The sequence below is a fragment of the Erigeron canadensis genome, chromosome 5, assembly GCF_010389155.1.
Source record: "Erigeron canadensis isolate Cc75 chromosome 5, C_canadensis_v1, whole genome shotgun sequence".
Taxonomy (NCBI): domain Eukaryota; kingdom Viridiplantae; phylum Streptophyta; class Magnoliopsida; order Asterales; family Asteraceae; genus Erigeron; species Erigeron canadensis.
The window spans coordinates 11055485-11080371 of record NC_057765.1 but is presented as its reverse complement, the minus strand read 5'-3'; the positions used below and the strand labels follow the sequence as shown (position 1 = coordinate 11080371).

General features: G+C 36.4%; 1 protein-coding gene across 1 annotated transcript; it reads left to right on the top strand.

The window, feature by feature from the left end:
- The first annotated feature begins 958 nt into the window (after positions 1-958).
- Positions 959-2740, top strand: LOC122601896 (pathogenesis-related thaumatin-like protein 3.5). Its single transcript, XM_043774629.1, has 3 exons — positions 959-1026; positions 1484-2147; positions 2554-2740. Exons 1-3 carry the CDS (start codon positions 963-965, stop codon positions 2681-2683), a joined length of 858 nt encoding a protein of 285 aa, XP_043630564.1. The 5' UTR covers positions 959-962; the 3' UTR covers positions 2684-2740.
- The last annotated feature ends 22147 nt before the right edge of the window (positions 2741-24887 follow it).

Sequence of the window (24887 nt, the reverse complement as noted above, 5' to 3'; positions counted from 1 at the left end):
GAAATGTGCCTACTTTGTTGTTGAAACCTTTGAAATGTGTTTTGAGAAGTTCGTTTTGAAATTTGAAGGTTGCAAGTCGGATCAAGTATTAAAATGATGTTAGGGTTTCAGGTCAGGTCTCCCACTGCGGCGCAGTGGGGGTAGTTTTACCCACTGCGGCGCAGTGGAAATCCTCGGAAAATATTTGGTTTCCTCCCACTGCGGCGCAGTGGGGGTGTGTTAAGCCACTGCGTTGCAGTGGGGCTTCGTCCCTTTCTTTGCCGAGACTTTCCACTACGGCGCAGTGGGGTGTAAAAAAAAAAAAAATTCTTGTTTTTTCGGTTTATCGAGTCGGGTCCTTTTAACATGGCCTCACTAAGAGATAAAATCAAACGGAAAGTTAAATTTGGACCAAACTTGCCAAAAAGACCACTTATTGCACTTATATCACTATTTTGCATAATTTTTGACCAAAGTTGAAATTGATGATAAAACTAAAATGGAGAACACTCTTTTCCATTCAAGTTAATATGTTTTGGGAAGTGACCTAAATACAACCTTTTTATGCCGCATATCATTATATGTTTCACGTTATTGTATAATATTTTAAAGTATATTTGGTAATATATAGTTAGAAAAAATGGGTATACGGATATTTTAGATTTATGCATTGACCCATGTAACCCATTTATAAGCAAGTTTAATCATCAAGTTTAGAGGTATGGAAGAATGGAATCGAATTTTGCAAACTAGCTAGCTTGAGACAAAGGGTTTGAATATATGGAAATCTAAAAGTGGTTTTTTACAACTTAAACAAATGGTGATTGCTTCCTTTGGTTTACTCTTCAATTACGTATTCCAGTTTAATGATCACAAGCCAAACCACATGCTTGGATTTTAACCCCCATATTACCGACCATATATTCTTTCAATTTCATCACCATTGATTTCACTACAACTTGTCAATTAAGCATATTATTACAATGGCATCAACATTTTCAAGCTCTGTGCATTTCTTCTTCTTATTGATGTTGCTCCTTTCCTCAGGTAAATTCACTAACCCATTTTCTATCAAACCGGGTTTCAAAGCGCAAACAGTTCCCGAATTTTTCTTAACTTGTACTCCGTAAAAGTTATACAACAAGTTAAAATGAATATAATAATGGGTTTTTCCTAACTTATGGCCCGGGACATATTTTAGGGTACGTCTGAATAATTCAGAATTTCTAGAAACGTAAAAATATATATTCATTTGTGATTAATACTTTAAAAAAGAGAAACTTATAGACGAAAATAATGTATTTTTGATGCATTTTATGATATTTTCGGAAACAATGTGTACACTACTTGCACGATAACATGAGTCTCGAGGGGCATGGAAATTAAAAATAAAAAACAAAAATTACTCCCTAAAACCTTCAACAAAGTACTTGATAGTTTTGGGTTCGTACATTATGATATGCTTATATATATGGCTAACATAGTGACACAATATATATAACAGGAAACATAATATCAGATTGTGCAAGAGTTTTCACCATAATTAACGATTGCGACGAGACAATTTGGCCCGCGATCACCCCTGGTGAAAGCTTTGGGGGTGGAGGCTACCCTCTTCGCGCAAAAGAATCACGGGTTCACACTGCACCCTCGGGATGGTCAGGCCGAATATGGGGCAGAAGCAAATGCAACTTTGATACCAATGGCAATGGAACATGTCTAACGGGCCGTTGTGGCACATCCCTTCAATGTACTGCCTCTGGCGAAACCCCAGCAACATTAGCTGAATTTACTCTCGCCATGATGGAATTTTACGATGTTAGCCTTGTTGACGGCTTTAATTTACCAATGTCTGTTCGACCCGTTAATGGAAAAGGAAACTGTAGTGTTGCGGGTTGTGTAGGTGATTTGCGAAAATCTTGCCCTTCAGAACTTTCTGTTAAGGCTGGTGGTAAAGTTATTGCTTGTCGAAGTGCTTGTGATGTATTCAACACCGACGAGTACTGCTGTCGAGGGAATTATGGAAATCCTGCTACGTGCCGGCCAACTTCTTACTCGAAGATATTTAAAAATGCTTGCCCGACTTCATATAGTTACGCGTATGATGACCCGACTAGCATTATGACTTGTTCTGGTGCTGATTACATTATCACGTTTTGTGGAGCCAAGTATTTTTCTTTTCCCTTCTTTTACTACTTTACGTTTATGCAGATTTTTTTTTTTGGTTAAGATTGACAAAATGGGCGGGTTTTAGTAGAGGATCAAAACTCGAGGTGAGATTGTAAGGGAACGGGTCAAAATTGTTATCTCTAGACATAACAAAACCATATAGGCTAATTTTTAAGTAATGGGTCGAAATTGTCATCTCTAGATACAACAAAAACAAATGGGTTAATTTTTAAAAAACAGGTCAAAATGGTTATCTCTAGATACTAAGATACATACAACAAAACCCAAATAGACTAATTTTTAAGTACTGGGTCGAAATTGTTATCTCTAGATTTCGTACTATGGGTTAGGGTTACGTTTTATTGGTGGAGACGATCGTTAACTTGATATTCGTTCGATTTTCAGGAACCGAACTCAATGCTCGTATCACAACAACAAGTTGACTTGTAGCGGATCGACAACAAGCTTCTCAAAGAACTGGATGTCGACTTTGATGGTGGCCTTAATGGTCATTTCCTTAGTATTGATGTTGTAAATAATAATTCGGGCTTGTTAACATGGGCTTTACTTTTGTTACCCTTTTTCCAGTAAATCTTTATACCTTGTTATGTCTTAACTTGCATCGAGTAATGTACGTTGGGCATGATTTAAAGAAGTTCATTTATATTTCTACGTCTCAACATAGCAACAACGGTATAGTCCCACTATTCTGAATATATATCCAGTGATATATTAAGTTTTCGTACAAATTTTTAGTATGTAGGTGTAAACTTTTGAAATGTTGGATTTAAGAATTATCTAAATTTGATGATATTAATATTAACATTAATAATAAGGGGGCAAGTAATGAAACTATTACACGCTTAACGTGGGTGAAACAATCCCTCCCACACTACTTTATAATTTTTTAGTATGTAGGTGTTACTAAATCAACTTTATATTTATAAAATTTATAATAGTTCACTTTACTTTGTAAACTTTTGAAATGTTGAATTTAAGAATGATCTAAATTTGATGATATTAATATTAATGATAAAGGGACGAATGAATATAAGGTTGTTACATATTTAACTTGGATGAAAAGTCTCTTATATACTACTTTTTAATATATATATATATATATTATAAAAGTTTAATTATTTATTTAAAATATATAAATACCCGACACTCACTATTTTTTAATACATATAAAGTTAATATTAAAATAATAACTATAACCTTTTAAAATATTTACTCAAAATTTTCCAGTTAATATTATTTTTTTTTTTGTCTTTTAAAACAACGTGTTAGTTAGTTAGTGGTTCGAACACTAACAGTGACATTCAAATAGGCAATATGCTAAAGATTGAAACTTGTAAGCACCCCCGAAGACCAAAGTGTGAGTCCCTCGATAGCTACAGATCGCTCTCGAGATCGTCTATTGTTATATCGTGAGTGCGGAATCCTCATGAGATAACTAGTTTGATTAGTTATCGTGTATATCGCTAATTATCAAGTAAATAATCAGCCGTATGATGCTATATTCGTTTCTATAAGCTATAGAACGAACTTAGTCGCCTGGTGTATGTGTATGTCGAATGTAATCCCTCAATTTAGGGTATTCATTCGTATATATATGTTTCAGATGGAAACTGCGCTTGCTGGGCTTTGTTCTTACGAACTTAGCAGCCCAGCCCATGTAACGAAGTTAATCTTCGTTTGTACCAAACGAAGTTTATCTTCGTTTGCCTCTAACGAAGATATTCCTTATCTTCGTTAGATGTAAGACTTGGTTATATTCCTAAATGTTTCATCAACAAGGAATCCTAACACATATTATGTTTGTACTTGTATAACACACAACAAACATCATACATAACATATATATAACACCAAAACATGTAATCGATCATTACCAAAACATAAAGTTCATAATCTATCAATTACATATATATAGATACGACATAAAGTAACATAATGTCTTAATCTAAAAGACAGATCAAATCTAAGTTGTTGTTGTCACATTAACGTGCATCAACAAACTCCCCCTTGACAGCAGCACCTTCGATTTCTTCAGTCTTCAAAATCTGGTCATCCATCAAATAGCAATCTTCTGCTATTTGCATGGATATCTTCATGTAAGCAAAGTTGAAGAATCTTACGATAACGGCTTTCGTCATGCTTCCAAAACGGCAAGAATGAACATTCTGTATCGTATAACTTCCTTAGATCATTTCTTGAGAAGTTCACCAACTGCATCGGATCATATACTTTTCTCAACAAAATCTTCTTCTTCGAGTCTGCATACATCTTCGCTTCACCAGAGTTTCGATCAATTTCCCAATAATCCATCTTGTCCAAGACATCTTGTGCCCATTCCTTGGCAGGGACTTTGATCATACACTTGACGTCATGTTGAACATACTCAACAGTTTTATCTGGCTTGACCACTCTTTTCTTCGGTCTTGGTTCAATCTTAAACTGCGGTTTGTCTGAATCTTTCATGTTCTTTCTCAACCAGAAATCATTACAAAGATTCTTACCGACAACATCAACTAAACCATCATCACTTGGATTGATAATCCAATTATTTCCAAGTTCATGTAAGTCTTCTTCACATAAACTCCTGAAATGTCTCTTACACCAAGCTAAGTACTGACAACCTTCTGGTCTTTTAAGAACAAACAGCTTCAGTTCATCATCATAGAACCAACTCCTGATGATTGTCTTGTACATTGCAGCATCTTTGTCTGAGATATGAGTCCAATACAAATTTGGTTTCCAAGTTTCCCTATCGACCATCCATTCATTAATTCTTCTCTCGGGCACATGTCGATCAACCACATGTAATGGATCATCATCTCTGAGAGGAATTGGAAAATCATTTGGACTGAATGGTCTTGTCAAGTTAATCTCATAATCAGAAGGAATCAATGCATCACCATTCTTAGCATATACAACAAAGTGTAAAACTTTAGTTTGGCTACTGAATGGAACTTGAAGCATTCTTTCCCAAACATCTGATCTCTTCAGATCTAGCACCCTACTTTCTTCAATCGATGGATCTTCAGGAATTGAGTCCCAAACTTCATCAAACCCATAAGGCTTCTTGAATATGTTTAGGTTTGGTTCAGGAACAAATTCACCTTCCTCGAGCTCATCACCATCAAAGAATAAATCTGTATAATCTGGATCATCTATTAAGATTTACACAAAATGAACACCAGAATACAAAGAATAATCATGATAATTATAATAAAGATGAAATGTAGTTGTATTGAAATAAGATAGATTACATTTACATGTCATAACTTATTACATACAATCGAATATACATTCTATCTAAATAATCTTTATCATAATCAAAATCAGAAACCTGAATCACAAGGAACACCAGAAGGACCAGCATGAGAAGTATCACCTCCTGTCTCCCCCTCAATCTCTACACCCTTTCCTTTGTCTTCAACTGGGCGAGAATCATTCCTATCACCAGCATTATCAGCATCATCATCGTCATTCTGACGTCTTGGTTGAACCGCTGACAATCTACAAATCTCTTCAGGAACTTCTCCCCCTTGATTCTTGACCCAGTTGATCAAAAATGTCAAGGCTGCTCGGGTATCGGTGAGATCAGACTCCAAAGTACGAACCTGAGTCTCTAGAAGATCAACATGACGAACAAGCGAAGAATCTGAAGGAAGTCTGTAGGATAAGGAAGGAGCCACCAGAGGACGCAATACTTGTGCTTGAGAAACAGCAGGAATAACAGCAGCAGTTGGTCTTGGAGGATCAGGAATCGCTACTGAAGTAGCTTCAGCAACACGTCTACGCTTAGTTCTGGTATACTTAAGATCAGCACCCCCTGTCCGTTTCACCGGACTAACCGAACTGGCTCTGTTCACGGGATCATCCATATCGTCAAAAATTCCACGCAGTTCAGAATCATTTTGAGCAGCAACATCAGGATCAATCTGAGCAGCACAGTCAGGAATATGGCTATGTGCATCATGAACGGAGTGAGCTGAATCAGAAACAGCAGGAACAACATGACATGCCTTACTCCGACGCTCTCTATGTAAAGCAGCACCTTCTTGAACAAAAGACTGATGTGAATGATCACTTTCGGAAGCAGCAGAGACATCATGAACCAACTTAGTTCGACGCTCATTCCGAGGGGCATCAGCGACACTTGCAGATTTATCTGTGCCTGTCTCGGTTGCAGCAGCAGAACCGTCTGAACTATCGGCTACACCTTCATCATTCCCATCATCAGAACTATCATAATCATCACTCGAATCATCATCAGAATCATTAGCAGAAGCATTCTCAGAACTTTCTGAGTCATCAGAATCAGAATCTTCATCATTATCATCCACAAACATATCATTCTCAAGACGAGATCGATAGTTTGGATTAATCAAGTGACCAAAAAGTGGTGGATCATTAAGACCAGCCACATTACGTGTATTTGCTTCAAGATCAGCAAAAAGACGCGAAGGCCAAGCATGAAGAACGTAGCGAGGACCTTGGTCATACACTAAGTTAGGACAGAAATGTCTAACTATGGCCATAACAAACCGAGGATATAAGAGAAATCTCTTCCTCCCCTTGGCATTTATCTGATCAAGAAACTCCATATAAAAGTATCTCGAGAAAGGATAAGATCGATTATACACTAATGCAACCATCTGCGACACAGTCTGAGCAGACAGTTGATCAAAACCAGCCTTGCGATTGCTCAAACACACGAGCAATGCATACAAAAGATATCTCCATCTTCCCTGAAAACCACTCTTATCAAAAGGAAGTTTGACCGCGCCGACAAACACCATTCTCTGAAAACATCTAAGAAGAAGTTCAAACTCATACGTCAACTCTACTTCTTCCTCTGCTTCTACCTCTGGTTCTGCACCTAAATGCAAAACAGTACGAAGCGTTGCAGCGTTGAAGTCAAATGTAATCCCTCCAACAGTAGCACGTACAAAACTATGTCCTTCAACCATAACTTCATGAGCAGTTGACCAAAAGGAATCTATATACTACCTAACAAGTCTAGGCGAATCACAGAAAGCAAAAAATAATCTCGATTGAGCGATGTAATCAAACATCTCATGAAAATGTTCGCTATTATGCTGATCCGGATCAAGATTAAGTGCGAGATTACGTTTCTTCACAAACTGACGCGGAGCGAGAGCATTTCTGCAAAACAAATCACAATATCGAAACAAATATAAAATAAGCACGGTAAATGAATTGCAGACTTGAAAGACCTAATCAATAATTTCGTAAAGTAAAACTGCACAAAATTATTCGTTAAGTTGAGTTCATAAATTATAAACTGTACGAAAATAGTCACTAAAGTCGTTAAGTATACAGGAACAAAGATGTAATCTAAGTTCGTAAGCTATAAAGGAACGAAGATAAATCCTAAATTCGTAAGAACTAAACTGAAGTTTTCACCTAACGAAGTCTAAATTCGTAAGGTCTAAACTGGACATGCATGTTCGTAAGTTATAACTTATATTCTAAGTTCGTAACTTATAAACGAAATCTAAGTTCGTTTGGACAGAAACTAACTTCGTAAGCATTACTAAGAAACTAAGTTCGTTAAGCCTTGCTAAGTTCGTTCCTTATCAACTAAATTCTAAGTTCGTAAGGCATAATCGAAAGCTAACTTCGTTTCTACCAAATCTAACTTTGTTCGAACTAAAATCTAAATTCGTTTTCACAAATCTAAATTCGTTTGGATAAACCAGTTTAATGATCACAAGAATATATATATATAATCAAAACGAATCAAATCGAAGATATATATAAAACCTAGATCGTTTTTGTGGACGAAAATAAGATCAAAAACTTACTTAGATCACGATTTGCAAAACAAATCAAGAAAACGAAGTAGATAGAGAGAAAAAAAAGATTTTGGGTTTTTAGGGTTTTGGTCGTGTGAAAATAAGAGTAATTTTCGTTTGTGAAAAAGAAATGAAGAAAAACCCCTTTATATAGTGAAATAAAAATGGGTTAACTATGGGTCGGGCTAAAATCCATTCACGAAGTTATCCAAACGAAGATAGCCTTCGTTTGGACAAATTAATTTCTAACTATAAGAACGAAGATAACAGTTATCTTCGTAAGAACAAATCAAAGTTAGAAAATATTCCAGATTTTAGCTAAGTTCCTGAAAATTTTTCAGATTTTCATCAAAGCGATCTTTCAAAACACGACCCTTCATCGCAATCTGTACATAGCAAAAACTCGTGAGAAAGCAACCTGTTCATGCCTTGTACTAAAAAGTGCTATCATCCAAATTCATCATCATAATGTAAGTATATAACCGAACATTATAATCTTGAATAAAAACCCATGGTTTAAACACTAACCATCAACAAACCTGAAAATAATCAATTTATATATGAACCTCATTACCAATGACGATTATGACACCGAGAACTTCCTTTGATCATGGATATGCGTGACGGCAAACCATCTTGAAACACTTAAGTTCCATACTAGATGTCGTCTACAAAACTAACAAACAATGAACAATCCAACAAAAATTCATTGAAGAACTTCAAAGGAAACTAATATCAAATTTGATTATTTTCATTAAATACATGAATCATAAAGTAAATAATTACTCCAAAAGCATGTTCATGTTTCATCCTTCACATGCTCAAATCTGCATCACAAATATTATCGCTACACACCAAGGATCTTATCGTCATGATATCATCCGTATAAATAACAATGTATTAACAGAAATCAGCACTCCAACTTTATTTTCTTAACCTGAACACTGCACACTTACTACAGAACTCATTAACGCATTGAGAACAAAACAGTATAATGCAGAAAATTCAAGCTACAAACACACTCAATCAGGGTTAACAAATATGAAATAACTAAAAATCTAACAAAAGATCAAGGGAGGTCATTTCTTGTCAAACCCTAAAATGTCACCAAGTTATTAATCAAATTCTTAACTTGTTACAAATTAAAATTGTGAGATTTCAAATAACTTTGACATTTCACATAACACTTGAAAGATCATTTTCGAAACTTAAATAAATTAATGTCCATATTAGAAAATCTTCTTTGTAAACAAACCACACAACCTCATTAAAAATTCACATGAAGGAATTCAGCAAAACATATACTCAGAATTTGAATAGGATCTCTCGTGCAATAAGAACTTATAAAAATACTATTCTGACTCAATAAAAAGAAAAATAACTCAGAATAAAAATTGAAGAATAATAAACTAATCTAAATTCTAATTAACTTGACTTTATATATTATTCACATTATGCTTGATTACTGCTGATTAGATCAGGTTAGCATGTTACATAAGCTTACGGGTGAGAAATAATTCTCTTATTATAAGTTCTGAACAATGACCCAACAGCGATTACCGGTATGTTTGTCCTCTTAAACACTCGGTACTTCCAGTTTCCTTTGAATATGACACTTTCGTATTACTTGAGCCAAGGACAGTCACCATGTAACCTAGTAAGTTACTCATGCCATACATTTAGTTTGCGAACTTATGTGACCCACAATCAGATATACTCCCATAATCGACACAAGCATTAAAATAACAAGTATTCAATATATTTGGAAATTTCCTTGAACAAACCATGAAACACTTTTTACATTTCATCACTGAAGCACTTTAGTATTTTGCGATTTACATTTATTTTGTAACACTTTCGGTCGTACCATGGTCAAGGGCAGTCACCTTGCAACCTAAGTAGCCTAATATGTCACTTAATCACATTTACTTTCATTTGCATTAATTTTGTAACACTTTCGGTCGTACCATGGTCAAGGGCAGTCACCTTGTAACCTAAGTAGCCTAATATGTCACTTAATCACATTTAACTTAATTTACTTTCATGTTCAGGACTTGTAGAAGTTTCCAAATACAAACTGAATAAATTTTATAATAAAGCTAGATCTTTCACAGAATTTAAGGACCGGATCTTATCATTTCTGAAAAGCAAGCATTCTTAGCCATATATCTGAATATGTTTCCCACAAAAACATTGTATAATTTAAGTTCAGATTGAAGGAAACCTTGGTACTTTATGCCTACCAATATATCCCAAATTGTAATCACTGAACTAAGCAGTTATATTACGATTAAGCAGGCTTAAAAGCTAAAGTATCGTCACTTCTAATCATTTAGCGCAGTAACCTTACTTTATTCATATTTTTTGGATTTTTGATTTTTCAATGTTTTTGTATTTTTCTGACACTAGATATATACAAACTTATACTAAGACAACTCTTTTTGTATTTTTATGACACTATCTATGTACGACTTAAACTACAAAGACACGAAAAATACATTTAAGTTCTTTGAGAGAAACTACTCGGCATTCTTCATACCATTGAGTTGATATAACAACTCAAGACGAGGTCCATCAAAAGCTTTAGTGTATAGATCAGCAAGATTATCATTAGTAATAACCTTTTCTAAATGAATAAGCTTTTTCTCAAAACAGTCACGTATGAAATGATACTTTATATCTATGTGCTTGGTGACTTTAAAGTTTTTCGGATTCTTGGTAAAATCTATGGCAGACTTATTATCAATACAAATAGGAGTATTGGAGATATTCATACCATAGTCGCGCAATTGTTGCTGTATCCAAAGCACCTGAGAACAGCAATATCCAGCAGCAATGTACTCTGCTTCACAGGAAGACTGTGCAACAGATGTCTGCTTTTTGCACTGCCACGATATAATTCTCCCCCCTATTTGTGAAACCCGATTCAGAATGTGACAAGCTGTATTCACTGCCTCTCCCCAGAAAGTAATAGGAAGCCCTGAATCAGCAAGCATCGTCCTGGCTGTCTCAATCAATGTCCTGTTCTTCCTTTCAGCCACGCCATTCTGTTGTGGCTCATATGGTGCACTGTACTGATGTTGAATTCTTTTGGTCAAGCAAAATACAGTAATAGTATTATTCTTGAACTCAGTACCATTGTCACTCCCGATTCTCTTAACTTTGACTCCATGGACATTTTCAACTTGTTTAATAAAATTCATAAATCGTTCTGCGGTCTCATCCTTGGTCTTCAGAAAGAATACCCATGAGTACCTCGAGTAATCATCAGTGATCACCAAACAGTAAGACATCCCTCCAATGCTTCTTATGTTCACAGGACCAAAGAGATCCATATGAAGTAATTCGAATGGTTTGGATATAGTGTTGAGTACTTTTGATTTATGTGGATTCTTATGTTGCTTTCCTTTCAAACACGGTACACACTTATCTTCTATCCCAAACTTCTTAACTGGCACACCGTCAACTAACCCAAGACTAATAAGTTCATTCATCTTCCGAAAGTTGATATGTCCCATTCTACGATGCCATAGGAGAGATTCAGACTCATTTGCCTTGCTCAACAAACAAAGGGGCTCCTTTGGATTATCAACACCTAAAAGTAAGCCATAGATGTCTCTTTCCCTAGGAGCTTTGAGCATTATCCATTCTTCTGTAATAACGAAACCCGGCTTCAAGATGTATGCCTCCTTTTCTGTGAAATGAACATTGTTGCCCTTATCACAGATCTGTGAGACACTCATTAGATTGTGAGTAAGTTGTTCCACATAGTTAACTCTTTCTAGAGTAAGTTGTCCATTGACGACATCTCCTTGACCGGTGATGTTGCCGCCCTTGGATCCAGCAAAACTAACATACGACCCATTTATACCAGTATAATTCGACAAGAGCTTCTTGTCCCCTGTCATGTGCCTGGAGCATCCACTGTCAAGGTACCACAAATGAATTGGTTTCCTAGGAACTCCCTGCACATAAAATGAGAAAAATTAGTTTTCATTGGGGACCCAAACCTTCACAGGTTTGGGTCGTCCCATCTCATCCTTGAGAATCAGTTCAGTCCAATATCCATTGCTAGAAGCCGTGGGTGGGACTTGATTCTCGACTTGTCTTCTCACTGGAGAAGACTTCTGACCTCTCGTCGGAGAAGTTCTTGGGGAATGAGGGCCAAAAGAAGGTCTAACACTTGACTGAATTCTGTCATAAAATGAATTACGACTTGGAGGTGTATGTGACCGACTCGAACTCCCACTGGGGGTTGTGAATCTTGGTTCCTTACGGGATGAACCTTTTGGTGGAGATTCACGTCGGTGAGGTAGTAAACGGTTTTGTAGAAGATTGAACTTCAGTCTCATGAACCTGTTTATCATTACCCAACCCCTTTTTTCCTTCCGAGGTGGAAACCTTTGAAGGAGAACCCGATCTCCGAGGTCGATTTGGACATACACTGTAAACATGACCTTTTTCATGACAAGCAAAGCAAGAGAGGACCTTAACCTTTTTCTTTGTATCTACCTTATTATTGGTACTTACAGATTCACTAGTGTCCACTGACTTACTTGTTTTTCTAGAATTCTCATGGTCTCGTTTGGTCGGTGATATCCTAGACTTACTTGGGGACTTCTTACGTGCAGGCATTAGTATATGCTTCAAAACCTTAGTTGCTTCTACATTAACAACTAATTCATCTTCAGATTTGCTATTCCTAGACTGCTTAGGTAAAGGAGTTTGACGCAACTGACTTAATTTCTTCATATCCTTAATATCAACATCCCAGACTTTATCAATCCTCTTAGGGTCAATAGATGCTAATGGAAATTCTAACTCAGTATAAACCCTACTACTCTTCGAAGTGTAAAGTGAGTAATACTGTCTTTCTGACCGTAAGAAGTGGACGGATCTAGGACAACACCTTTCAATTTCTCTTCCTTGGTAGGTTGAGAAGAAACTCCTTTAGACTCTGTTGTTTCCTCAGTCAAATTTGGCTTAGGAGTTGAGTCTTTCAATTTACCATCATCAACACTAGGTTGAAGTAAGACTTTAGGAATATTGGGTTCTACAGGAGTATAGTTATTGTTGAAAGGAGGAGGCATGCTATTATAAGAAACCTTAGCAGTGTCAGAACTCTTAGATGGAGAGTCCTCAAACTTTTTCATATGCATTAAAAGCTCAGCATGTCTAGCAAAATCAACCTTAGCATTTAATTCCACTATTTCTATCCTAGCATCAGCAAGTTCTTTCTCAATTGTAGCACACTTTTTAGCTAACAATGCATAAGCTTCACCACCTACTCTTTCTACAGCCACAACATGTTTAACTTTGTCTTTCATAGCACTAATGTCAGACTCTAAAGATCTAATCCTATCCTTTAAGAATTTTTCTCTATCAGTGACAGTTAGATCTTTTTTAATCAACTTATCTCTTTCCTCATGAGCAGCTTTGACAACAGATTCTAATTGCTTAATTTGTTCATTCTTTTGTTCAATTTCATCAAACATTCGATTAACAATTTTGCAAACATGAACAATAGTATGTAGAGAGTAAGATACCTGTTGATCTGCTTCTTTGCAGTCTGCCATGTAAGCAACAAAGTCATCCACACTCATGCCTGCTGGAATTTCATACTCCTTCGTCTGCTCTTCAATTGTCTTTTCAACCTTTTCTGTAGCAGAATCGTCTTTGATCTCAGCAGCTTTCACCTCTCCAGAATCTTTCATATCATCAACCTCAACCTCTTCATCAGACTCAGAATCAGTATCATATACCTCAGCAGAAGATTCCATGTTCGAGCTTTGAACATTTTCATACAAATGCTCATCATTGTGGTAAACTGTGGTGTCCAAGAAATCATCAACAGAATCCACTATCTGAGCCATATCATCAACTATTTCAGCCAAATAAGCATTATTAGTCTCATTCTGTGGAAGATTCCAAACATAAGAACCATCAGGTTGAGCAGCTACGATAGCCTTGTCATTGCCATTTCCAGTAGTATCATCAGTCAACAAGAGAGCTCTACTTGCATTTTGATTAAATGGATGATTACCACCTCTATCTTGACGTGTAGGGGTAATATTGACATCTCTCTTTGGTCGTTGACATTCTTTGGCAAAATGTCCAAAGCCATCGCAGTTATAACACTTAACCTTTGACTTGTCGAAGCCCTGAGTACCCCCAATAAGCTTTCTACCTGTTCTTTGCATAAACCTTTGCACTCTCCTGGTGATCATCGCCAAATTCCATTTCAGATCCATTTCTTCAACATCATCTGGATCTATTTGGTCATAATCTTCATCAATAAGTGCTGGATCTGTGATCCTTCCTGCAACAAAAGCTTCATGTGCAGCACACATTGCGGCAAATACATTCATCCTTCCCTCAGCTGATTTCATATCCATGGGCATAGACTTGTAACCAACAGAAGTAGATGAAATGTTACCAAACATCATATTTCCAGGCTTTGCACTTTCATTAGCCTTTCTAGCCTTGTAACCAGCATCAGAAGCCATGAAACCAGCAGAATCATCTCCATCCATAACACAATCAGAACTCTCTTTCGTGCCAGAAGTACCAACCCCAGAAAAGAATGCATTAACGTCAGCTATTGGATTATTCATAGTGGCATGATAAAGAGATGGATCTTGTGTGAAGTTGTCTTGGAGATCCTTTGCCTTATCCTTCATTTCTCTGTTTCTTAAAGTGGATATAACACCATCTATACGAAGAGTTGCATAATTTGCTCTTTCTTGCAATCCATGACGAAACTCTTTATAAGCTTTCGGCAAACCATCCAAGAATTTATCCACTATCTCAGTAGGAGTGTACTTAAGATCGAAATAAGCTAACTCAGCAAGAAGATGTTGAAATCTCAATATAAGATCCTCAACTTGTTCGTTCTTGGTAGCATTAAAGCAATCAAATTGTTTCTTAAGCATCTTAATTCTATTTTGCTTCAACAATGGATCACCTTCACAGTGAGCTTCAATAGCATCGAACAATTGTTTTGAAGTCTTGTACTCCTGTTTAGGAAACAAGTGCACTAATTCTTGAGGAATGCACATCCGAAGAGTAGAAAGAGCCTTAACTTCAATAGCATACAAAGATTTTTCTTCTCCTTTTAACTCTCCTACCTTGTAATTAGTTGTAACACCGTTTACAGTAAGAGTTGGCCATTCATATCCTTCGGTGATCATTATCCACATGTTCAAATCTTCTCGTTGAATATAATCTTCAAATCGGCCTCTCCACGCCCAGAAGTCAGCCAATGAAACTAACTTCGGTGGAGAATTAGTACGTCCAACGAGATGATCATGATAGAAAAGAGAATTCAGATATTGTGCAACAGCAGTGTTGGTTGAAGAGGAAGCCATTGTTTAACGAAAATGGATGTGAGAAACAAAAATAGTTTTAAATTCGTAAGAGGAGTTGAAACGAAGATAGTTGCTAAATTCGTTAGTTGAAACTTAATGAAAATAGATTTAAATTTGTTTGAAGGAATGGAACGAAGATAGGTCTAACTTCGTTTGAAGGAATTATATACGGATGATATTAGGAAGGAATTGAACGAAGATCAGGCTAAATTCGTGAGGTGAAGGTGAACGAAGATAACTTTAAATTCGTTAGAAGGAACTGAACGAAAATAAAGCTAAATTCGTTTGAAGAGATTGTAAACGAAGATGAGGTTAAGTTCGTTTGCTAAATTTGTTTGAGAAAACAAACTTAGCGACTGTTAGGGTTTCGGGAGGTTTTTGAGAGAAAATAATCAAACAAACGATCTCGAACCTTCGATAAGATATCAACCTGTCTCTGATACCACTTGTGAGTCCCTCGATAGCTACAGATCGCTCTCGAGATCGTCTATTGTTATGTCGTGAGTGCGGAATCCTCACGAGATAACTAGTTTGATTAGTTATCGTGTATATCGCTAATTATCAAGTAAATAATCAGCCGTATGATGCTATATTCGTTTCTATAAGCTATAGAACGAACTTAGTCGCCTAGTGTATGTGTATGTCGAATGTAATCCCTCAATTTAGGGTATTCATTCGTATATATATGTTTCAGATCGAAACTGGGCTTGCTGGGCTTTGTTCTTACGAACTTAGCAGCCCAGCCCATGTAACGAAGTTAATCTTCGTTTGTACCAAACAAAGTTTATCTTCGTTTGCCTCTAACGAAGATATTCCTTATCTTCGTTAGATGTAAGACTTGGTTATATTCCTAAATGTTTCATCAACAAGGAATCCTAACACATATTATGTTTGTACTTGTATAACACACAACAAACATCATACATAACATATATATAACACCAAACATGTAATCGATCATTACCAAAACATAAAGTCCATAATCTATCAATTACATATATATGGATACGACATAAAGTAACATAATGTCTTAATCTAAAAGACAGATCAAATCTAAGTTGCTGTTGTCACATCAACGTGCATCAACACAAAGCGTAACACCTCAGCAAAGCGGAATCATGAGGGTTACACAAATAGCACAAAATGACATGAAAATTATGCAGAGCAAACCTAAATGCATTAATAGGATTCACTAATCCATAAGAATACAAGTATGAGCTCATACATAAACATAACCATTAGTCGGGATAATGAATCACATATCCATGAAAAGGTCCAAGTCCAATCCTAGCATGCAACGAGACTTCCGATACATCTTTAATCCACATGTTCACCTGAAAAGTGTACTAAAACGCGTCAACATAAAGTTGGTGAGTTCGTAGGGACAAGTAATAGGAAACAAGTGTCGGGAACAACCGTTTAACCTTGATTAACATCATAACGATCACATAACCTTGATACGAACATATAAACTTGATTAGATCATAAATGATCATCTAACGAACTTGTAATCCTTTATTTAATATCAAACGATCATATATCGAACTTGTAACCTTGGTTATATAACCAAACGAACATATACCGAACTTGTAACCAAACAAACATATATCAAACTTGTAACCTTGGTTAAATAACCAAATGATCATATACAACGAGCATACCGAACATAACGATCATAACAAACATATAAAAACATAACTGTAAGTCCCTCGGGTCTTGTACTTCTATCGAACCGAGATTGACTTAAGGATATGTCGAGGTGCGGAAATTCCTCGAGATAACCCACGGTTTTTATATCAACATTTAGATGATATATATAACACTATATATATATATATATCTTTTGCGTGAATATAAACACTCGGGGAATGGCTCTCCGGACATACCTTACCAAACGCGTAGTAATCTACAGTTTACGAGCCGTTTGGGAACCGGGTGTGTGTTTGCGGTTCGTGCATGAGACGAGTATTACCCACAAGATAGATCGTGCGTGTTCTTGGTTTTCTCTTTCTAGGATTTGCTCGTTTCTCTCTCTACACTCTTGTTAAAACACTCATAAACACACACCCATATATATAGGCACGCCCAGAAACACGCATATCCCTAGTAGGTTTGCATGTTTCTTTGGGCCCAAGCCCATTAGGGTTTTGGCCATTTGCGTGTTTCCCTGAACACACAAACCATTTGAGAGTTCTTATGAACAAGCATACTTTTCCTTGTTTCTAAGAAACTCTCAAATGACCAATTGAGTGTTCTTATTTGAACAAGCAAAACTTTTGCTCGTTCCTAAGAACCCTCAAATAATACTTAGGATATATTGAGTTAATGTCTTTACTGCTGTCAAGACGCAGAACTGACATTACACTCAGAGTTAATGTCTTTAATGCTGTCAAGTCGCAGAACCGACATTATCTCACTAATGTTTCAACTGCTATAAATATACGCAGAAACAACATTAGCTTTCGACAACATTTCTACTTCTGTGAATACGTAGAAACAACGTCGTCTATATTACCTATTAGAAGTGTGTATATAAGATAATGTTTATCCTGCTGATAATACGCATAAACACAACTATCTTAACTTCCCTTTGGAAGTACATTAAGTTAATATCTCAACTGCTATTAAACGCAGAAACAATATTGATCGATGTCATTGAGCCGATCAAGAATAAAACTAATTACCTATAACTAGTACGGGCAAGTAGAGTAACGTTTCCACAGGGAATCATGGAAAAGTGTTAAACAAGTTACAAGAATTAATTAATCTAGACATAAACTTAAAACCGATTAATTGTTGATTTGATTTGATTAAAAACTAAAACTGATTATGAAATTAACAACTTAAACAACGATAATAAAGGAGATCATTCTCATGCTTCAAATTATGTTTTCAAAAGTATAACCTAACTTATGTTCGTTGGAAATCACATAGACATGTTTCGTTATAAGCTTGGGTCGAATGAAATCTAAGAACTAATCAATTAGGTTGTGATGATTCACGATAATGAAAACCGGGGAATTAACACAACTAAATTATCTATTCATTAACAAGATTACAAGTTCATAAGAGATTCTTCCAATAATAATTGATTAACAATAAATTGAAATCAAAAGATAGATGGAATTCATTCAAAGTTATAAACTAGTAATCATTCAAACAATCCAAACAACACTGTGTTAAAAGACTAATGAGAAATTAAACATCTAATCCAACATGAACATAAGAAAAATTGAATACAATTGTCTTACATAATTGTTCACATGAGAATGATCAAAAGAGAATTAGCCTAAAATCTTCATCATTGATATCATCACTGATTCTTCAATTAAGACTTTAATCTCCATAGAATTGTGATTTGATGATGAACTTGGGACGTTGGGAATGTTAGGAACTACTCCATGGATGAGAAAATATGAATGGTAACTTCCACAAGTCGTGTTTGAATTGGATATAAACTGAAAATAATTAAAACCCAAAAATTCGGATTTTCGCCCAGCAACTGGCGTAACCTACTACCCTCCTAGGCGTAAGTTACGCCCCTTGTGACTTCAACTGGCATAACCTACTACCCTCCTGGGCGTAGGTTACGGCCTTTGTTTCTTCAAAATTCCAGATTTTTACTTCTTGGTTCTTTGACTCGTTTCTTTGATTCAATTAGCTCCATTTCATCACCTAGTGCATGAAACACTTAAAAACATAAAGGTACCCCTAATCGTCTATTAAGCTTCACAAAACAATTCGATTTTATATCTTAAGATCATGCATTCTAGGCGTTTATCACATTCCCCAACTTAACTATTTTCGTCCCGAAAAGACATTCATCATGTGTCAAAGCTAATTTACAATCCTATAATACTTCCTATCACCAAAGAAACACCATATAAGAATTATATCAACTATACATACTTGTAAAACTCAATCTTCAAGCAACCTTCAAAGTACACTTGGGCAAAACTAAGCAATGCAAACCAAATCACATAACACAACCAACTCATGAAACTTACAACTATCAAATGATTTACGACGATCCATCCGGTACCGTGGGATGGGGTCATGTGATGATGATTGATTTCATTCAGTGTGGTATATGGATGACTGTACTTGATACATTATTTCTTATCTTCTCTCTTTATTTCTGTTGGTATCCACCCTACGCGGTGATGAGACATTGTACTTGGTTATTTTTCTTTTTCTTTTGGTTTGTTGCATGAACAGTAGGAATAAGGATTGTTTGGAATTTGTTATGGTTTGTTTTGATGCAATATGAGCAGGTTGTTACATTTGATGGCTATAGCGCAACTCAAGTGTGGGGGGAACCCCTTGGATTCTCTTCTCATCTATTCCATGGCATCAGTGTGTTGATTGTGTGATGGTGTGCGTATGCTGGCAGTAAGTTCAACACCATATTTGTTATTGTTGTGTTTGATGCACACATAACTCGCACTTTCCGTTTTGGTACAAGTTGTTTATCCCACCAACCAAAGTGTCCCTCCTATTTTGGAAGTCCCATTTGTTACACGGGGTCAATAACTTGTTTCAAAACGGAATGTGTCCTTATTCTGGTATGTGCTCTTATCTTTCTATGTCGCTTACCCCTATTTACTTTTGTTTGACCGAATATGGACATTGAGGGCATTGTCCATCTTAAGTGTGGGGGGGGGGGGGAAATAGGTTTAAGCTATCGGGTTTATCACTTTTGTTGTTTTGCCATTGAGATTTCTATCGGTTTTGTTGATGTGTCCCTCACGTAGGCCTTTGGATTCTATCTAGGGGTATGAGTTTCTATTTTGAGCTCTTAACTGTGATGTGCATGTTTAAAACTGGTGCTATCAATTTGGCGGAATAATAGAAGTTGATATGATTTTTAAAACTTGAGTTGATCTTGTCCTTGTGGTAATTGCTTTTGACACTTAATTGATTACTTATTAAGCAATTTTACAACAAAATGTTTCCTTGACAAAAAATTTTAATTGGCGAAGTGTGTTCTAAATGGTTATTTGGCTAGTCCTTCGGGATTGATAACATTACTTGTATACTCATATATATCCAAAACACCCATTTGTGAGATTTCATCATTTCATATATAGTTGTGTCAGGTGACGGTTTTGGTTTGTTTGCCTCGTAAATACGTCCCTCTCTTAGGCTCTTAGATTTATTCGGGAGTAAGGGTTTTCATTTTGATGCCCTGCACTAGGATGTGCGTGTTTGAGGTATTTCTAACCCATTTCCGGGTTCTTTTCTTGATAAGAGTATACCGGTGATGTGTTGATTCTAGAACTTGGCCTGGTGATCGTGACGAGTACATTGGATGACGAATTGCCATTTAGGTTTGACCATATTTTTTTCCTTCTTTCATTTCACTTTTCTTTTGTATATCCATACCCCTATTATACAACCTTATACATATATGTTAGGTCTAGTTTTTACTGGACTAGCTCCGGACTTGAAGACTGGAGTAATCCTGAAGATTTGTCCGGAAATTATGGAAGTCCAGTAAGCGTCTACTTGTACAGGAAATCTGGAGTCCTCCAGATTTGCTTATTGAACTTCACTCCAGTCCAGATCTTCTCTACTGAAGAACATTCTCACTGTAGACAAAGTCTGAAGTTTGAAGAAGAAGACTGACATGTGGCGGAGCCCACTGGCAGGCTTACCAGATCAACAACTGGAGTCCTTGTCAGTGTTCTAGACCTTACAAGTCTGAACACTGATTATGAGGAATTGACTTTATGCCTTTACACACTTTTACCCGGATATCTCTTTTGTCCCTTGTAAAGGTTTTACACGTGCGTAAAGGTGGTTGGCTAAAAGGTGACAAGTCACTATCAATGTGACTTTATCCTTGTACTTTTAGTATTGCATTTAAAGAAAACACGAAAGTTCCTTAAATGCTCCCAACCACATTTGTACAGCAAAATAATCACTGTAGAGATTATTTTGCCTATAAATACTAAGTCATTTTCCTTTTTCAAATTACTTTTGCAATTTGGTGAACTTGTCTAAATATTCTCGATCCAAACAGTTATACTTCACAACTTTAAGTATTTCGATCAAGGAGATTATTTAGCAAGTATAGATCACTTGTAATTCATAAGGTTGTTTAGATACTTACCTTGGTATTATCTAGGTTCCGCAACAACCTTGTATTTTGTTTATACATCAATAAATAAAATACACATTGAAAATTACTTTCGTGTTCCACCTTTATTAAACTTGCTTATTTATTGTTTAAGTCTTGTATTTACTTATTTATATTCTTGCATTTATATTTACGTAAATACTAGTCCTCATCTAGTGCATACTTGACTTGTTGTATTTTACACTCGTGGGTTAAACCATCGGTGAGGGACTTCACAATTGGTATCAGAGCAGGTCGCTAAAATAATTGCTAGATCTGCTATTAACTGATGGCAATCCCAGAAAATACGTAAGGTGTTGGATCCGACTCTAATGAAACTAATGCTAATATTGACCCTCCTGTTTCACCTCGTAATGTTAACAATAATCCACCACCTCCTCCTCCTCTTGTTTCTCCACCTGTGCATGTGCATTATTCTAATACTCCCTGTCCCAAATTCAGTGGGATTGATGAGGAATTTAGTGGAAAGCAAGAGTTTTACTTCATGTTACTGGTATTGATAGGAATATATTAAAACTTTAAATGAAGGACCTTATATTCCCAGAAATCCTATTAATCCAATCATTGATCCAAGTGGTTCAAGGACTGGGAGGGAAAAGAGAGAAGAATATTGGTCTGAAGAGGAGAGGAGACTTGTATCTCACGATACACTTCTCAGTAACATGATCCTCGGGGCTGTCCAGAAACTCTTACTCCCACACTAATTCTTTATCCCAATGCGAAAGTATTATGGGATGAATTAGTTAACCAGTATGAAGGAGGTGATGACACTGTTAGCACCAGAAAGGTTTCTTTAAATAAGAAGTATGAGTCATTTTTTGCTTTGCCCAATGAATCATTACTGGTACTTATACCAGATTCATGTCAATTGTAAACCAGTTAAGGGCTCTTGGTGTCAATAAAGACAAGGATATACTTCTGGAAAAGTTTTGTGATATTCTTCCCACTAAATGGTCTCATATGATTTTGGTTTTAAGACAAGGAAAAACACTTCACACACATACATTTTCAACTCTGTATGGTGCTTTTAGATTTACTAAAGAAAACCAAGCTCAAAGAATTGAGGCTGAAAAAGATGCTTTAAACCATGCATCAGACCATGCTGCTGTGACCAGTCATTTTGGGCCACCATGTGTAGCCTTATTATCTTCAGAGAATGTATTCTCAATGAAGAAGATGATGTCTGATCTTATGGAATCTGGAGCTACTAATAACATCTCTCCAGATTGTGAGGAAGATGACAGTGATGATCTGATGGCCATGATTGCTAAAACATTTAACCGTTTCAAAGCAAGAGCCAATAGACCCACTGGACACAATGCACCCAGTTCTTCCACTGATAAGACTAATTTGACATGCTTTAAGTGTGGCAGAAAAGGTCATTTCATGAAAGAGTGCAAGTCCAGTCATTTTGTCTCACAATCTGGTCCACCAACTTCTTATAGCAAGCCTGAAGATAATTATAAGCATAAATACAAAAATCTTAAGGCTTAGATTGCACTTATGGCACAACAAATGGAAAATAACAATAATAATAAGTGCATGGTTGCTGAAGAAGAATGGATTCCCTTTGATGACTCATCAGTCGATGAAGAGGATGAAAGAGATTGTTGTTATATGGCTCTGACTAATGAAGAGCATCTTGTGAAGGATGATGTCACATCTGGCAGATGGGTAGACATTGTGATCAAGAAGGTTAGTGATTATGATAAAGAAACCGATCAAGAATTGAAACTAGATATTGCTGAAGCTCTAAGTTCAGATTTAAATTTTGTGGAAACTGTCAAATTTGACAGCTTAAATGGTATTGAAACTGATTCCTCAGAAAACTTTGTTTTAAATCTAAACTAAAAGAACTTGAAGATATTGAACTGGCATTTCAAGCCCAGGTGTTGGTAACTGAAAAACTTTGTCAAGAAAAAGAGGAATTAGAAAGAGTTTTAGAAAGTGAAAAACAAGTCATAAAATCTTGTCTTGAAACCAAAAAACCCTATGATGCAGCAGTGAATCAATATCCATCACAAAAACGTGCATTTCAAGATGGAACCATTCATGTTGCTGCCTTAATTCCTGTACTTGATAAATTGCCAGACAAGGCCCGTCCAGAAACAATTTATGATGAACCAACCACACCCAAGGCATGTATAATTCTAGCTGATATCCAAGTGGTTACTATTGGAGTACCCCAGATGACTGCTCCAGTCAAAAAGAAAGTCAAAAATTCTTTGCCATAGACTGCTTCCAAAAATCCCCATATTAAGAAGAATCCCAGTCCTCCTTCTAAGCCGAAAATCCAGTCATCTGGAAAGGCTAAGGAGTCATCTGAAAATGAAATTTTGTTAAGGTTGGAAAGCCAGTCTCAACTACTGGCTCGTCAAGTTCAAAGTTGTAATGCAAGACTAAACAATTTTGAGGGTACTTCGTCCAGTCCAAAACAAATTTCAAAACCGTTTTCCAAGAAAAATAAAAATGTCTCTTCCAAAGAGAAAAAGAAAAAGGTTTCTGAACTATCTATTCCAGTGATTTTTGATAAACCCAATGTTGAAAAACGTGAACTCGACCAGATACCAACAGGGGTCCACAAGGCTGGATCCAGAGAACCCATCAGTCGATGGGTTCCCAAATCTAACTAACTAATCTGGTGGATGTGCAGGGCGATCGAAAGAAGTATATTTGGTATCTTGACAGCGCTGCTGGCAGGACTATGACCGGATGTAAGACCCTGCTGGAGGAGTTCACCATTTCTGATGGACCCTCCATTACTTTTGGGAATGATGGTTGTGGAAAGACTGAAGGGTATGGTGTTCTGAATAATGGTCAAGTCAAGTTCAGACAGGTGGCTTATGTTAATGGTTTGAAATATAACCTAATAAGTGTGAGTCAACTGTGTGATGATGGCTACCAGGTGTTGTTTAATATCTCTCAGGGCATCGTATTTAACAAAGATTGGAAGGTAGTATTGATTGCTCCCAGAAAAGGGAATGTGTATGTAATGAATATGGAAAGCTCACCTTCAGAGCAATGTTTCTATACAAAGGCTGATGAAGACACAAACTGGTTATGGCACAAAAGGTTATCCCATTTAAATTTCAAAAATATTAACAAGTTGTCCAGAAAACAACTTGCAGATGGAATACCTTCAGTTTCCTTCATAAAGGAAAGGCCATGTCCAGGATATGAAAAGGGAAAGCAGAAGCGAGCCAGTTTTAAGAAGACCAAGCAGAATTTTAGCATAACTGAACCTCTTCATATGCTTCATATGGACCTCTTTGGTCCAGTGAACGTTCAGACACTTGCTGGGAAAAGATATACCCTGGTAATTGTTGATGAATATACCAAATACTCTTGGGTTATCTTTTTAAGGTCTAAAGGTGATGTTGCTGCTGAAATCATCAGTCA

Bases quoted from the DNA above. Each gene is read 5' to 3' on its own strand.
- LOC122601896 (XM_043774629.1), top strand. From the start codon at position 963: ATGGCATCAACATTTTCAAGCTCTGTGCATTTCTTCTTCTTATTGATG. The intron at 1,027-1,483 runs GTAAATTCACTA...TATATATAACAG, and splicing joins GATGTTGCTCCTTTCCTCAG to GAAACATAATATCAGATTGT. The intron at 2,148-2,553 runs GTATTTTTCTTT...TTCGATTTTCAG, and splicing joins ATCACGTTTTGTGGAGCCAA to GAACCGAACTCAATGCTCGT.